The 15,925-nt window shown below is 58.8% G+C and overlaps 2 protein-coding genes across 5 annotated transcripts; both read right to left on the reverse strand.

The window, feature by feature from the left end:
* Positions 1-495: 495 nt before the first annotated feature.
* On the reverse strand, positions 496-3,781 carry SCAMP3 (secretory carrier membrane protein 3). 2 transcript variants are annotated; one of them, XM_062511661.1, is made up of 8 exons: positions 3,339-3,781; positions 3,122-3,241; positions 2,914-3,034; positions 2,706-2,834; positions 2,394-2,553; positions 2,127-2,228; positions 1,928-2,045; positions 496-1,806 (listed from the first exon to the last, which is right to left on the reverse strand). In XM_062511661.1, exons 1-8 carry the CDS (start codon positions 3,453-3,455, stop codon positions 1,660-1,662), a joined length of 1,014 nt encoding a protein of 337 aa, XP_062367645.1. In that variant the 5' UTR covers positions 3,456-3,781; the 3' UTR covers positions 496-1,659. The 2 variants fall into 2 exon arrangements, with proteins under 2 accessions (XP_062367645.1, XP_062367644.1); XM_062511660.1 differs by having other exon boundaries at positions 2,914-3,241.
* Positions 3,782-5,104: 1,323 nt separating this feature from the next.
* CLK2 (CDC like kinase 2) lies at positions 5,105-15,706 on the reverse strand. Of its 3 annotated transcripts, XM_062511659.1 has the most exons (14): positions 15,592-15,706; positions 13,091-13,260; positions 12,170-12,172; positions 11,359-11,593; positions 9,580-9,676; positions 9,168-9,234; positions 8,753-8,869; positions 8,367-8,533; positions 7,861-7,955; positions 7,445-7,574; positions 6,708-6,790; positions 6,400-6,479; positions 6,113-6,203; positions 5,105-5,759 (listed from the first exon to the last, which is right to left on the reverse strand). In XM_062511659.1, the coding sequence occupies exons 2-14, from the start codon at positions 13,258-13,260 to the stop codon at positions 5,577-5,579; spliced, it is 1,518 nt and encodes a 505-aa protein (XP_062367643.1). In that variant the 5' UTR covers positions 15,592-15,706; the 3' UTR covers positions 5,105-5,576. The 3 variants fall into 3 exon arrangements, with proteins under 3 accessions (XP_062367643.1, XP_062367642.1, XP_062367641.1); XM_062511658.1 differs by lacking the exon at positions 12,170-12,172 and having other exon boundaries at positions 9,580-9,673; XM_062511657.1 differs by lacking the exon at positions 12,170-12,172.
* Positions 15,707-15,925: the final 219 nt, after the last annotated feature.

Raw genomic sequence — 15,925 nt, forward strand, 5'->3', positions numbered from 1 at the left:
GGGACATCATCCCGGCCCGCGGGGTCCGAGAGCCGCCGCCCGGGACGCGGCTCCGGGGGCAGCGCCAGCAGGCGGGAGCCGCGCTCCGGACCGGAGCATCCTCCGCGGGCGGCGGGCGCAGGGCCGGGTCCCGTTGCCGGACCGGTACCGGTAGGGGAGAGCGGCTACCGGCGGTCTGTCCGCCCCGCGCCCCACAGCCCCGGCGCCGCGCGGAGCGGCGGGCGGGGACGCCGGGCCGGCGGAAGGCTGCGGCCGAGCATCGCCGCCGCCGCGCCCTCCGGGATGCCCGGGGCCGCAGCTGGAGGCGGGCGGCGGAGCGCCGGGAGCTGCGGGGATCGTCCCACACGCCGGCGGCTGCTTGGCCGCGCCCGCCCCGGAGCCGCCCCTGTGCGGCACGACGGGAGCTGTAGTCCACCCACACCACCCCCCGGGAGCTGCGACACCGGCACCGCCGCTCCCCTCAGCCCTGGTCGGCGCACGGAGAGAGCGAAGGAACAGAGTGAACCTTCATTTATTCCTTAAATAAACCGGGAGGCGGCCGGGAAACAGCATACGGGAAGCAGCGAAGGAGGCGGGGAACCCCAGAGGAGCCCTCGCCGCAGCGGGACGGGGAGGGCACCGGCCCCCACAGCTGAAGGCACAAAGCCTCTCACCAGCCCCGGAGCTGCAGGGACAAACCGGGAGCATCTGAGAGGAGATGAAGTGAAGCCGAACGCATGAGACCTGGGACCCCAGGGACACCAGCACAGGTGACAGAGGGCAGGTAAGGGGGACGTGGGGCTGCACACGGGGACTGGCTCAGCCTCCGAAGAGGGTGAAGGCTGTGGCTGAAGGGTCCTGGGGTGAGCACGGGGTCACAGTCCTCAAAGCGGGTGGGGAGGGGGACTGGAGGAGCTGTTCACCCCTCCCTGGAAGCAAGGGGAAGCCATGTAAACGCCAGGGCTGCTCCTTGGCACACAGCCTGGCTTTGGGGTCCACATGGGCTAAAGGCAGGATCCCCACAGGCAGCAGCTGCCTGAGCTCTGCCTGTCCCTGCTCTGCCTGTTCCTGCCCTTCTCTCCTCATCCCTGGGCCTGGAGAGAGGGAGAGGACAAGAAAAGGGACGGGACAAAAGGAGAAGACACCCCAGGGAAAGCACCAGTCCCATCCTTATCCCAATGGAGCAAGCCCAAGGAGGAAGAGAGGGATGACATTCTTGGCAGAGCACGGGGGTCCCTGGGCACACAGGGGGCAGGGGAACCTCCACACCCCACGGCACACAAGTGTCATCATCAGGTGGAGAAACAGAAGAGCACAAGGAAGGCAAGTGACCGTTCCAGTCCCTGGAAGCAGCATTCCAGCCATCTGGAGGAGGCTCCTGCCCCCAGCAGCTGGTGCTGTAAGGGAGGGCGATGGCAGACTCAGGGCTCAGCTGCAGCACTTCCCACCCTGCTGCCGCTGAGGGGAGGGGACCAGCACAAACCAGAACAGCCTCTGTCCATGAGGAAAGGGGGTTAAGAGCAGCAGACGATTCAGGCACCAGCACTTCCAAGCTGGGATGAGGCAGCCTCTGACAGCTGATGCAGACGCACAGGGATCCAGTGAAAGTGCAACTCAGATTTCCTCTTCCTCGAGAAGAGCCCAAGTGCGCCAGGGAGGCAGGGCCAGGCACCTGCACGGCTACGGCGCACGGAAGGCGTTGGTGGCTGCGCCTGCAGCAGCGTTGGCCGCGGCCGTGCGCACGGCCTGGTTGGAGAAGACCCCAGCTGCAAACTCCTCCTGAGCCTTCTGGAAGCTGGCGCCAGTCCGGCGATACAGAGAGTGGATCTGGAGGGCAGGACAGGCTGGGAGTCAGGGCTGGGGCTCCAGGCCCCTCGTAAACAGAGTTGTGACAGCCAAACCTCCCCCAGAGGGAGGGCTCTGGCCACAGGCTTTGATCCTAACTCACCTTTTTCAGCATAATGATCCCCAATACAGCCACTGCCGTGAAGGACAAGGACACCAGGATCATCATCACAGCCACGCCTGTGTTAGTCCGCAGTGCTATCAGGCTCAGGATCCAGCCACTGCAAAACAAGAGGCTGTTGGCCCCAGGTTCCCTCGTCCCCACCCGCCTCTTGCCTTTCCAGGGTCAGCACACAGCGCACCTGAATCCCCAGTTTGGGATGCCAATGGCCTGCAGCACATACATCACGTTCTGGGCAAAGAAGACGAAGAAGAAGACAAAGAAGTTGAAGGAACTGTCGCTCCTGGGAGGAAGAGATGGGTGAGGTTAGGCCACAGAAGAAAGCTCTCAAACCTTCCTTAAAGCAGGAGATGTGGGGGGAACAGGGAGCTCTGGGTGGAACCACCACATCCCACAGAGCCAGAGGCCCCCAGGAGCTGGAGCAGGTGCACAGGGCTCAGGGACACACCTGAAAGCTTTGTACATGGGCCGATACCAGCAGACGAAGGAACAGGGCGTGTAGAGCAGAGCCCAGAGGATGGAGAGGCCGAACCCAGAACCAGATGAGGGGTCGACGCAGAACCAGGCTAGCGAGGACAGGAAGTTCAGGAAGAGAGCAATGGTGCTGGCTGAGGGAGAGGACAGCGCTCAGGAGCCTGAGCCAGGCTCCCCCAAGCCCCACGACCACCTGTTCATCTCAATTTCCCCAGAGCAGCAGCACAGGACATTCATTCTTCCACCTCCTCCCAGTGCCTGCCCCGAGGTTTCCCTGCAGACTCACCCATCCAGAGGTAGTACATGGTCGTAACTGTTTTCTGGAAGTCAGCAGGGATCTCCACAGGGATGTCCTGGTAGAAGCAAGGCTTCACAGGGCAGAAGGACGGCAGCGGGGGCCAGTTGTTGAGCCTCGCTGCGGACAGAAGGGGGTGAGGAGGAGCGAGGAGGGCTCCGAGAGGATCCCGTCCCTCCCCAGCCCCGCAGCCACTCACTCTGGGAACTGCCGAGAGCCGCGTTCTGCAGCTCCCGCTCCCGGCGGTCCAGCTCCTCCGCTTTCCGGTTGAGCTCCTCCTGCCTCTTCAGCAGCTCCGCCGTGGCAGCGGCGGCCGAGGCCTGCGGGGGGCGGGACACAAACCCTGGACTCCCGCCGGCGCCCGTGTCCCCCCAACCCGCCGGGCCTGGCGGCGCCTCCCCCCGTACCTGCGAACCGTAGGAGCCGTAGTTGCGGGGCTCGGTGGGACTCGCCTTCCGCGGGGGCTGTGCGGCCGCCGGTACCGGGGGCGGCGGCGCTACCGAAGGGGTCTGGAACGGCGGCGGTGGCTGTAAGGGAAGAGGAAAGAGGTGAGACTGCGCCGGCAGCGGGGAGGGCTCCGGTGCACAGGCAGGCCCCGGTCTCCGGCCAGGCCCCGCCGCTCACCGCATCGCTCTCGAAGGGGTTGTAGCCGTCCAGCACAGCGCCGGGCCGGGTCTGCAGCGCCGCGGGATCCTGGAAGGGATTGTCCGGGAGCACCGCGGGGCCGCCGCGCTGGGCCATGGCCGGACCGGGACCGGGAGCGCGCTGGAGCCGCGGGACCGGCGTCTCCGCCGCCACCAGGCCCCTCCCCTGCCCGCCGCTGATTGGTCCCGTTGCCCTGTGACGTCACCGGGGAGACCCCGCCGCAGGGGGCCGCTGCGCACGCGCCGGGGTCGCGCCGGGTGGGGCGCGCACGTGACGCGGCCGCGTGTCCCGAGGTCACGTGCGAGGCGCGCCCGTCTCCCCCCGGCTCTCGGTGTCCGTCGTCTCCCGGTTCCCTCACGGTTCCGGGTCCCTGCCCAGCCGGACCTGCCGGCACAGCAGCTCCGTGTCCCTCCAAGACCTCACCACCGAGTCCCGGTCCGGCTCCCTGCTTTTACCGAGAGGTCCCGGTGCCGTTCGCCTGCAGTCCCCCCCTCCGGGCGTTACCCAAGGGGTCGCGGGGACCACTCCAGCAGCTGCCACTGAGCCGGCCCGGCAGCCAGAGAGGGACTCCCCTCGCGACGAGCACTTGAGGAATTTCTCTTGTGTCTCCTGGACCAGTTATTTATAGGAATCTCCAAATCCATCCACTCCAGCTGCCCGTGGACTGCACCCTGACCCCCTCCCGAACACGGATTCCTTAGCATCCCGGGAGCAGGACATGCACCCGTGCCTACCCTGTCCCCTCCCAGCTCCCAGTGCTCAGCAGACTGTTAAAAATACTCTTTAGATTCTGAAAGGACTGAGAGTGGCATATAAATCCCACAGGTGAGCTCTGACCTCAACCCAAATCTGGAGCTGCTCCTGACAGGGGTAGAAGCTGTGGATTTGGGTTTTGGACACCAGCATGAGTTTGTTATTTTCTTGAAGTCTAAGAGCATAGGTATGATTGAACTTGTCCTCCAGGGTGCAGGGGCAGTCGGACAGATCTGACCCTGCTGCTTCAGGAGGCAGGTGAAGGTTCACAGCTCAAGCTCAGTGAGTTGGGAACACAAGCCCACGGCGATCCCTGTGTTACCCTTCCTGAGACTCTCCACACTCACTCCAGGTGAAACCACACATTTCCTTTCCCCTCTGCATGGTGACAGCCTGCCAGGGCCAGTACAGCCTGGCACAGCCTGATGGTGCTACAACAGAGGGTTAAACACAGCACCTCTGGTTTGTCACCTACACCCCAGTGAGACTCTCCCCCCACCATCAGCTGTGACACAGCCCCAACAATGCCCAGGGAACAGCCCAAAGCAAGGCACAGCTTCCTCACAGAGCTGGGAAGAGCCAAAAAGACACAGACAGCCCTGGGGTAGGTGTAGGACAGCCTGATGTGGGCTCCTGACACCCCCTTTTCCAACAGCAACTACCAGCAGCCAGTGCTCCCCCCTGAGGCTGAGAGGTTTCTTCAGGTAAGAGAACAGCTGTCAGAGGGCCCCACTGTCCCTTCTCTGCTTCCCACCCCAACACTGGACCCAGGGCATGAAGAAAGGGCCAGTTCCTTGTTTCCTGCCCCCCACACCACCATCTACTCAGGTCCAGTTGCAGCCCTTATGGCCAAAAGCAGCTCTTACTCTGTGTAGGCTTGGGAGGAATGGTGCAGAGCTGGACCACAAAGTTTCTTTCATCACTCCCCTTCACAGGGCACAGTAGAAGAGCCCCAGGATCAGCTGCTGTCAGGCCAAACCCAGACCAGCTGCTTTATTCACTTCATATTTATTTTTCACAAAGACTGTACAAAATTCTTATAAAACTCTGGTGTGGGGATGGGCTATGACATTGATCCAAAAAATAATTCCCATGCAGTCCCACCAGTTCCATAACTTACAAGGAAACAGATAAGCTACAGAGAGCTGCGAGTCCTGGAGTATTTACACCGAGGAGGGCAGGAACAGGAGACAAAGCAACATGTGACGAGAGGTATTTACAGCACGGACACACAAGCCCCCTCACCTCACGAGAATGGCAGCAGCAACAGCAGGTCAGGCCCATGGTGCTCCAAGGCCGACAGAGAATCTGGGCTATTTACAGTATCTCACATATTAACAGCTTTACAAATGTGTCCAGGAAGTTCATCTCATGTATAAAAAAAAAAAGCACCAAGTGTCTGAATAGAAATCACACAGGCCTCCACGGGGGCTAGAATCCGAGGGCTGGCTGGCACCTGTGGCGTCACCGGCTGATGTCCCGGCTTGAGTCCCACATTTTTGTGCTGGGCTCCATGCCTAGCATGTCAAAGAAAGGGTGCTTGAGGGCCTCGGCCAGGGTGACGCGCTTGGACGGCTCGTACTCCAGCATGCTCTCGATGAGGTCGAACAGGCGGTGATGGTCCTCGGCCTCCGAGGTCAGGTATCGCTGCCAGGTGGAAGGGGAAGTTGAGGCTCGAGGTTACACCTTGTCCTGGGATGTTCCCTGTGCTCACAGGCTAAGCTGGGCGAAGGCTGGTTCGTTCAAACCCATCACTTAGCCTGGAGCTGAGCTCTGCGTTCCTCTATCCAGAACTGACAGATTTTCACACACCCTCCCCTTCCCAGGCACTTCCTCAACTTTCCATGCCCTCCTTGTCCTCTGCTTCAGACTAAACTCAGGCTGCTGCAGCTTCCTAGTACTGGGACAGCCAAGGCTCCTTTCAAGCACACTGCTCTGACCCTTCTGCTGGCCCAAGCTTGCCCAGAGGGAGAATCTGAGGAGGGGCCAAGCTGCCTTACCCGCAGTGGTTTGCAGTTCTCCCGGACATAGCGTCCAGCTGAGGTGTTCTCGTCCCAGTCCAGGCGGCCGTGGTAGAAATATTTCTGTTTCCTGTCACAGTAACGGGGGGAGCAGGTTAAACCTGAGCACAACCCACCCTGCAGCAGCAGCAGCAAGGTGCCAGCCCCACTGGAACACAACTGGCTGGCTCGGCAGGCAGTTACAAGTTGGGATTCCCCCAGGGAGAACCACTGCTCATGGAGCAGGAGGGCTAGCAAGCCTGCAGTGCTCAACTGGCTTTGCTCACCTTGTCTTCCGGACCATCCGAGAAGGAATTGGCCCCAAGATCCTCTCCATCATGGCCAGGTGCTCCCGGTTGTCATGTGTCTGGGAGAAAGAAGCATAAAGGGAAAGGATGGAACAGACTCCAGTGGTTCTGCCTCCAGCCCTACATATTCCCCCACCTAGAACCCCTTCCTGGCAAACACCTTGGGTGTCTCTACCCAACTGCAGTGATGGAGGGACCCCAGTCAGTCCTGGGGCCTCTGGGCTATGCTGGGAAGCAGCCAGCATCCTCTCACCAGTTGGGAAGTACCCACACAACACAATTCTCACCTGGAAAAGGGTGAAACCCACATAATACTCAAAGATGATGCAGCCAATACTCCACACATCACAGGGCTGGCTCCAGCCAAGCTCTGAAAAACAATGTTGTTTAAATAAATGATCCAATTACAACCTGAGAGTCCAAATCCCTCTTATAAAAAGAAATAACTGAAAAAACACATCCTGTTCCAGTCAGGCTCCCAGTGCTTTGCTGGCAATATACTGCCCAGCTGGCAGCAATGCCAAACTACCAGCTGGTAATCATGGAATCATCAAGGTTGGAAAAGACCTTCAAGATCACCAACTCCAACCTGTGTCCAATCCCCACCTTGTCACCCAGTCCAGGACACTGAGTGCCACATTGAGCCATTCCTTGGACACTTCCAGGAATGGGGACTCTGAACATCCATGGGCAGCCCCTTCCAATGCCTGACCACCCTTTCCATGAAGAAATTCCTCCTGATGTCCAACCCCGGCACAGCTTGAGGCCATTTCTCTTGTCCTGTCCCTTGCTCCCTGGGAACAGAGCCCAAGCGCCTCATCAGGAAGTTGTGGTGAGGGTCCCCCCGAACCTCCTTTTCTCCAGGTGGAACAAACCCAGAATAATGACAGGGCTGTAACCATGACCTTCCCAGGAAACAGCATTGCAGAGCTGTTAAATAAAGCACTTCCCATCTCCCAGGGCAAACCCAGGAAGTTTCTGAATGATCTGGAAGCCCAACACTCCCCTTCCCAGTGGCACCTACCCAGGATGACTTCAGGGGCCCGGTAGTGCCTGGTGGAGACAATGGTGCTGTGATGCTCATGGTCAAATGTGGCGCTGCCAAAGTCCACCACCCTGATGGCCGTGCTCTTCACGCTCCGCTCGTCCCGCTTCTGCATAGAGGAGAATGGGATCCATCACCCGTGTGCTCCGGCCCCTTCCTTACACAGCTGAGGACACCATGGGAGGGGAAAGCCCCACAGCTCAGCCTCAAACAAGCTCCTACCACCAGCCAGCTACATCTGGGGTCACCATGGCTCACTTAGCAATGCCTGAGCACTGGCAGATCATGAAAAGCCCTGATGGAGTCCACATGCCCTGGGGCTGTGTCTGACTCCTCTGGCAGGATCAGGGACACCAAGAATCCAAGAGGAGATCCAAGTCGAGGCAGTGTGTTACCTTTTCCAGGTTGTAGGAGAGCTCATAGTCAGAGTTCACGAAGAGGATGTTCTCTGGCTTGAGGTCAGTGTGGGTGAGTTTATTGTCATGCAGAACTGAGGGAGCAAAGAAGAGTCGGGGTGAGGGGAGAGAAGCAGAGCAAGGCTGCATCACCCGAAAAGCCATCACTGGTTCAGTTTGCTCATACTGGCACCAGTTTAACCCACATTTCAGCCTGGGTGTGAACAGCCAGGCAAAGCCCAGGTCATGATGCTTCAGTAGAAGCACAGGGATTTATTGTATTGATCGCCAGATCAAATGCAGGGGGGTGGATGCTGGAGTGCTCTGAGCTACTGCCAGCCCACAAGCATCAGAAAATGAAGCTGATTCATTCCCAGAGGGGCAGGAAGGCTCAGGCTTAGAACCACAGCAAAACTTGTTGCTCTGGGCCACCAGTTGCAGAAGTGCAACCTACTCAGCTCCCCAGGTCAGCCCAGAGCAGGGGGAGAGCAGCAGGGAACACTTACACTTCACAGCCTGGCACACCTGGAAGGCCATGTGCCGTACTTGGTGGATGGGGTAAGGCAGGTAGTTGTTATCCTTCAGGAAATCGAAGGTGCTGAGCCCCAGCAGCTCAAAGGAGATGCACATGTGGCCGTGGTAGTCAAACCAGTCAAACATCCTGACACAGAGACTGACAGAAACATTCCAGTTGGGAACAGCCCTGCAGGCACCAGTCAGCTGTGACACCCCTGAGCCAGGCTCCTCCTTTCCCTGCTCAGTCTGTATCCCACAGCAAGCCAAAATGCCTCCAAAACTATCCGGGATCACATTTAACCACACAACACCAAGCACCTCTTCCACCCCAGCCCTGAAACTGGTCCTTTCTGCTGAACACCAAGAGCACACTTACTTTGTGTTCTCAGGATCCTTCTCGTTGATTTTCTCCAGCACGTTGATTTCCAGTCGAGCAGCCTCTTTGTATTTCTCTACGTTTTTAATGATTTTCAGAGCAACGCGAGCACCACCCCTGTGGGAGAAACGGGAAGAAAGCACAAGGTGAGCCCTGAGCAGGTAAGAGGGGCTGTGCCCTGTGAAAGGGACCTGCTGATCAGCCTCCCCACCCTTGCTCAAGCAGCTTATTAAGGGGTGTCCACCAAAGCTGTGCCCTTTTCCTCACTATAGAACAGCCCTGAAGCTTCCCCCAGCACATGGGCAACACAAAGAGGATAGCAGAGGATACTGGAAACCAAGAGACTGATGTCCATCCCCCACATTATGTCCAAATGGCTCCGCTGCCAGCTGTGATCTCTCCTTTTCCCACATACCTCCGGTGATCCATGCACTGCACCACTCTGCCGAACGTGCCTTCCCCCAAGGTGCTGATAATCTCATCTGGGAGGGAGAGAAGGAGAGGGAAGGAGCTGAGAGAGGGAGCAGGACCTGGCTGCAGTGATACACAGGGCAGAGGAGAATGCATTGCAACACCTAACCTGCACACAGCTGGAGAGACCGGAGCAGCGGAAGGCTGACACCGGCTGCACAAGGCAGCTGCCCTAATTCCCTGGCACTTCAGTAACAATACACAATATAAACGTAGCTTTAACAAAAGGGGAAGGAAAGGAGAGGGTTTCTCTTTAATAAACAATGAAAATAAAATGAAACAGAAAGATAAGACAGATCTGCGACTGCGATGGGAGCTTAACTAGAGAGCTAAATTATGTTACGATTTGGCTGTACATCTTTCTTGTAGCCAGTCGCCGACGCGATAGATCAGATGCCCCTCGTCGTCGTCCTCCACACTCTTGGCCCTTCTGCTGCTCTGTCGACTCCGCTGCTGGCCCAGGCAGACAGGGAATTCATCATTCACCAATCAGATTTTCAAACCAGCGCAGCAGCCAGCGTCACGCATTGGTTGGTTTGGAAATTCACATGGTTGTTTGAGGAGGGGTTGCAGGAGGAGATTCCCAGCCAATTCATACGGCACAGAGGAATATATAACGATAGGGATATTGCAAGGGAACATGTCAAGATACAACACACTAGCTCAGAAAAGAAAAAAACAGTTTGCTTTTCGTTGTAGCAAAAAAAAAAAAAAAAAAAGAAAAAGAAAAAGAAAAAAATAAGAAAAAAATAAGAAAAAAAGAACCTACAAATAGCCCCAACCCGAACCAGTGTGACAGCAGAGCTGTCAGAGTGAGGGAGCTGAGTGGCATGGAAGGGGCCAGCTGCTCTCACTCCCACAGGGGCTCAGAGAGAAACAGCAACAGCCTTCGGGTCCTGGGGACTGCCTGAGCACGCTGAGGGCCAGAGGCCATGGGGAGGGGCTCCCAGTAGCCCCACGGCCGAGCACGGGCAGCAGGATGCAGGTGCCAGGAGGTCCTGCACAAGCCCAGGCTGCCTCACAGGCACCCCCATCCCACTGCAATAACTGCCCACACAGCTTCCTCCAGCTCCGACACTCAGGGGAAGATGAATTCCGAGATTTCAGAAAAGCAGCTCTAGATACAATGATCCATCCAAAACCAAAGGTTTGTAGTGACTGCCTGGGGAAAGACGGACAGTTCTTCCTAGACCCTCCCCCAGAGAAGCTGATCCTGGAAGGAGTAACTTCCAGAAGAGAAGCAGAACCTAACAGGGACAGCCTGGGATGAGGCAGATAAGAGATTTATGCCAGAGAAGAGAAAATTCCTGCCTTTGGTTCCTCAGCTAAGCATCCCCATACCTGGGAGCAACCGGCCAGCAGACCTGGGACCCAAATCCAGCCCCCAATCCCCTCCCTGGACACAGAGCCAGAACAGACCAGACAACACTGAGAGCTCCACACACAGAGCAGAGAACGTGTCTGGGGTCTAACAGAAGTGGAAGGTGAACAGTAGAAGAGACAAGAAGAGAAAGCCAGGGATGCTGCTGGGAAGAGCCTGGGATGGTTCTGCCTCCACCTGAGCTGAGTGGTCCAAAAGCTCTGCTCCTCAGCAAAGCCCCATCCATGACACACCACATCAGCTGGGCCCACCCAGAAGGATCCTGCTCTGGAGCAGGTTCTCACCATCAGTGCCAGGGGCTTCCTGCCACAGCCCGAAACAGGGACCACAGGGGCAAGTCACCTGTCACAGGCCCTCTGGGACTGGGACCAGCTGAGCGCTGGCTGTTGGAGAGCCTTGCACAAATCCTGCCTGGCTGGGTCTCCTATACAGCGCTCCACAAGCATCACCGAACAGGAGGAGATGAAGCACCACCCTGGGGACCCGCCAGTCCTGCGGGGCACTCCTGTCCTCCCACCTGAGCGGGCAATATTGAGAGAGGGTCTGAGCCACCCGTGCCCAGCTGGCACAGGACAGCGCCGGCCACGGTGCACAGGGATGTGGGCAGGAACGCTCTGCACCAAAGGTTCTCTAACACACTCTAAAAGTTCAAGCTGAGTCCGAGAGAGCTTTAGAAAGTGAGTTTTCTACTTACCCAGCTCAGCACCTGGGAGAAAAAGGTTACAGGGCAGGCACGGCACAGCAGGATACTCACCGATGAGGAACGACTAAAGGACCGGCTGCGGCGCCGCCTCCGCCTGTGCTTACGCCGGCTGCTTTTGCAGCTCCGGTAGCTGCCCTCACGGTCCCGGGAGCGCCGGTACTCGTAGGAATGTCGGTACTCAGGCTCGTAGTAGGCATCGCCCCGCTCGCGGCTGTAGTCATTGCGCCGGTAGCTGTCACAGTAACGCCGGTCGTAGGCCCTCCGGTCTGCAGAGTGGTCGTCGTAGCTGGGCAGGGGGATGTGGAGGGGAACGTTGAGGGGTTGGAACGGACTTGGAGGTCATCATCACTTCTTACTAGACCAGATCGCCTTGTCCAACCTGGCCTTGAACACTGACAGGGCTGGGGCATCCACATCCAAACTGTGTGCCAGTGTCTCAGCACCTTCACAGGGAAGATTTTCTTCCTAAAGTCTAGCCTAAATTCTTTCTCTTTCAATTTGTAGCCATTACTCCTTCTTCTATCAATTCAGTTCCTCGTGGAAGGTCCCTCTCCAGCTCCCTTGTACTACTGGAAGGTCCTGTGAGCTCTTCACACAACCTTCTCTTCTCCAGGACGGAAAACTCTCCCAGCCCCAATTCTCTCAGCCTGCCTCCATAGGGACGGTGTTCCAGTCCTCTTAACAACTTCCCAGCCTCCTCTGGACCCATTCCAACAGTTCCACGTCCTTGTTACACTGGGAACACCAGAACTCTGCAGTGTTCCAGGTGCCTCATAAAAGCTCAGTAGAGAGGGTACACTCAATGCTGGCAGCTCCGGAGGCAGTGGCAGCTGAGGGGTGTGAGCCAAAGGCAAGAAGCCACGAACTGCCAACCCTGTGCATAACAAGGGGGACATGGACCTGTGTCCCAAGCCAGGTGAAGAATGCTGAGGGACACTCAGAGCTAAGGACCCCAGATCTTCCTGTACTGAGAAGGGATAAAAGCTCAGCAGGTCCTTTGTTCAGGACCCCTGTCTGAAGGCACCAGCTAAAGTTATTACTTTGTTATTGCACTAAAAATAAACTGTTTTTTATGACTGAGACCTCTGAGACTCTGCTGTGAGAATTCAGGGCTGAGTCAGTAAGGAAACTGGTTTAACTGGGAGTTTAGGGTGTGCTGGGAGTCAAACAGAGCAACCACTGGGTCAATGAAGCCACCACTGCAAAGGGGCCTCTGGTTGTCTAGTGCCATTGCCAGAGGGGCTCCTGGGTGGTCAGACAGGGAAGTTTCCCTAAGAGGGGAGTGAGGGCATTTGGTGACTAGCACTGCCCAGGCTGTCACTTTGAGCAGGCCCAGGCCACATGGAACCTGGTGAGTGCAGATGACTAGGCCGTGATTAAGGGACTAAAGCATCTTTCTTAATAAGAAGAGACTGTGGGAGATGGGCCTCTTTGGTCTGGAGAAGTCTGAGAGGAAATCTTATTACTGCACATTAGTATCTCCAAGGCAGGTGCCAGGATGGTGCCAGACTCTTTCCAGTGGTGCCCAGTGACAGGGTGGAGAGTAATGGCCATAAACTAAAATACACCATGTTCTACCTCAACACAAGAAAGAAGTGCTTCCTATGGAGGGTGGCAGAGCCCTGGAACAGCTGGGCATGGGGTCTCTCTCTCTCTCTCTGGAGACATGCCAAACCCAGCTGGACTTATCCCTGTGCCACCTGCACTGGGTGACCCCAGAGGTGCCTCCCAACCCAACAGCTCTGTGATTCTGTGTAACGGGGCAGATGCGAGCCCCGCTCACCTCCGGGATCGGACGTGGTAGCTGTCCTCCCGCCGGTGCCGCCGGTCCCGCTCACTGCTGCTGGACCGGGACCGCGTCCGCCGCCGCTTGTGCTTGCGGCTCCGGTAGCGCTCGTGGTAACTGCCGCGGCTGCTGCGCTCCGACGAGCGGTACCTTCGGGAGTGCGGCATCTGTGGGGACAGCACGGACCCTGTGAGCCATCAACGGGGACAGCACGGACCTGTGAGCCATCAACGGGGACAGCAGGGACCCTGTGAGCCATCAACGGGGACAGCACGGACCCTGTGAGCCACCAAGGGGGACAGCACGGACCCTGTGAGCCACCAAGGGGGACAGCACGGACCCTGTGAGCCATCAACGGGGACAGCAGGGACCCTGTGAGCCACCAACGGGGACAGCAGGGACCCTGTGAGCCACCAACGGGGACAGCAGGGACCCTGTGAGCCACCAAGGGGGACAGCACGGACCCTGTGAGCCACCAACGGGGACAGCAGGGATCTGTGAGCCACCCGCGGGGACAGCAGGGATCTGTGAGCCACCCGCGGGGACAGCACGGACCCTGTGAGCCATCCACGGGGACAGCAGGGACCTGTGAGCCATCCGCAGGGACAGCACGGACCCTGTGAGCCATCCACGGGGACAGCAGGGACCTGTGAGCCACCCGTGGGGATGCAGGGACATTAACAGCTGCATGGGCCAGGAACCGATGCAGAACAAGGAGGCCACCAGCAGCATGTATGACTGTGCCAGGGGATCTGAGAGAGAGGGGAGGAACTTCTGAGAGATCCCAGAGCCCCACAGGACAGGATGACAGCACTTGCTCCATGGTTCTCTTTCCCAGGTTCATATCCATCCCTTCTTCACACCTATCTCTACTGTCCACAGCTGCAGGAACAGTTTCTGCACCTTCACTCTTTAAACTGCCAAGAAAGGAGGGAAGCAGCACCAAGGAGAACTGAGGGAAGGTGAAATGAAGCCCTGAAGTCCCTATGCACCAATAATGGAAGCCCAGAGAGCAGCTCCTCAAGAGATGCCTCAGGTTTACTGGCAAGTGACATCTACACTTGGACACAAGGGCAGGGAAGGGTCTGGGAGGGCCACATCCACATGAGAAGCAGCTGGGGGTATTTGGTCTGTTCATCTGGGACTGAGTAGAGATCTCAAGGGGCTGCAGCCTCCTCAGGAGGGTCTGCTCTGACCTCTGCTCTGTGTGACCAGTGACAGCACCCAAGAGAATGGCTGCAGCAGAGTCAGGGGAGGTTTAGGTTGGATATCAGGAAAAGGTTCTTCCCCTAGAGGTTTCTGGGGCACTGAACAGGCTCCCCAGGGAATGGTCCTGGCCCCAAGGCTGCCAGAGCTCCAGGAGCCTTTGAACAACGCTCCCAGAGATGCACAGGATGTCCTAGGGATTACTGGGGTGTCCTGGGCAAGGCCAGAAGCAGAACTTGCTGATGCTTGTGAATCCCTTCCAACTCAGGATATTTGTGACACACGCCCCTCTGTCCACAGGGAACAGCCCAGGAGCAAACCCTCTGTTCCCAATGGACACTGACAGAGCCCTGCGGACCCTCAGCTCTGCCCCTCTGGGGGAACATGAGAGGTTGGAGCCAAGGAGATCCCGAGGTGAGCTATCACAGTGGATGCAGCCCCTCAGACCCTGCCAGGCCATGCGCCACAGCTCTCGAACATTCCCCACACGTATTTTGTTTCCAAGCACAAATCATAGAACGTTAACAATTGGGAAGGACCTTAAAGCTTACTCAGTTCTGCCCCCCACCTTGTGCAGAGACACCTTCCACTAGCCCAGGTTGCTCCAAGACCCATCCAACCTGTCTTTAAACACGCCAGGGATGGGGCAGCCACAGCTTCTATGGACAAGCTGTGCCAGGGCCGGAAACAGAAGCCAGAGCTCCCTTCTCCCAAAGGGCTCCCGTGTTAATTTCCCCCATCCAAAATGCCCCCGGCTGCGTCCCCGTCCCCGCCCTGCGCTGACATCACCGGCAGGGCTTGGACAGGCCGAACCGGCCCCGGCGATGGGGTGATCCGGGGGCACGGACTCGGTACCCCCTGCACGGGGGGCTTTGCCCTGTGTTCTCCCCGAGCCTCGCCGTTTCAAGACGCTGACGGAAGGGAGAACGAAGGCGGCGCTGGCGGCCCACCAAGCCCCATCTCCGCTGAACGAGCACTGGGGCGTTCCGCAGCGGGGCTGGAACCGGTTTGGGGACAGTGATGGCGGCCGCGCCGGGCGGGGCCTCCGCCGTGCAGGGCCGGAAGCACCGGGACACCGAGAGACGAGCCGAGCCGAGGGCGGGGCGGCCTCGGCGGGGAGGCCCCAACCGGGTGCCCCCGGGCCATCCGACCCCGCCGCCCCCGCGGGAACACCTAGGCCGCCGATTCCCACCGCGGCCCCACCGGGACCAACAGGCCGGGCCCGCCCCGCGCCGCCCTCACCCGCCGCGGCCTACCCACCCCATCCCGCCCCGCGCCGCGCCGCGCCGCACCGTCCTCGCAGCCAGCCCGGTGCGCTTGTCCCACAGGAAATCCGTGATGGCGGCCGTGGGCCCCCGGGCCCCGCTCCAGCTCCCGCCGCCGATCCGGGTCCTGCCAGCCCGCGGGGCCGCGCACGCACGTACGCGCGCACGTACGCACGCACGTAGGCGCGCGGAGCTGCGTCACATCGGGTGGGGCCGATGGGCAGAGCTGGACCGGAGGGGCGGAACCGAGAGCGGCTCGTCCCGTCCTGCTCCCGGCTTCAGCCACGCCCCTTTCCCGGCCCCAGCGTGGCGGGCCGGGCGAGGCCAAGGGGCGGGACCAGGGCAGATCACCCCGCCCACC

The sequence above is a fragment of the Cinclus cinclus genome, chromosome 31, assembly GCF_963662255.1.
Source record: "Cinclus cinclus chromosome 31, bCinCin1.1, whole genome shotgun sequence".
Taxonomy (NCBI): Eukaryota; Metazoa; Chordata; class Aves; order Passeriformes; family Cinclidae; genus Cinclus; species Cinclus cinclus.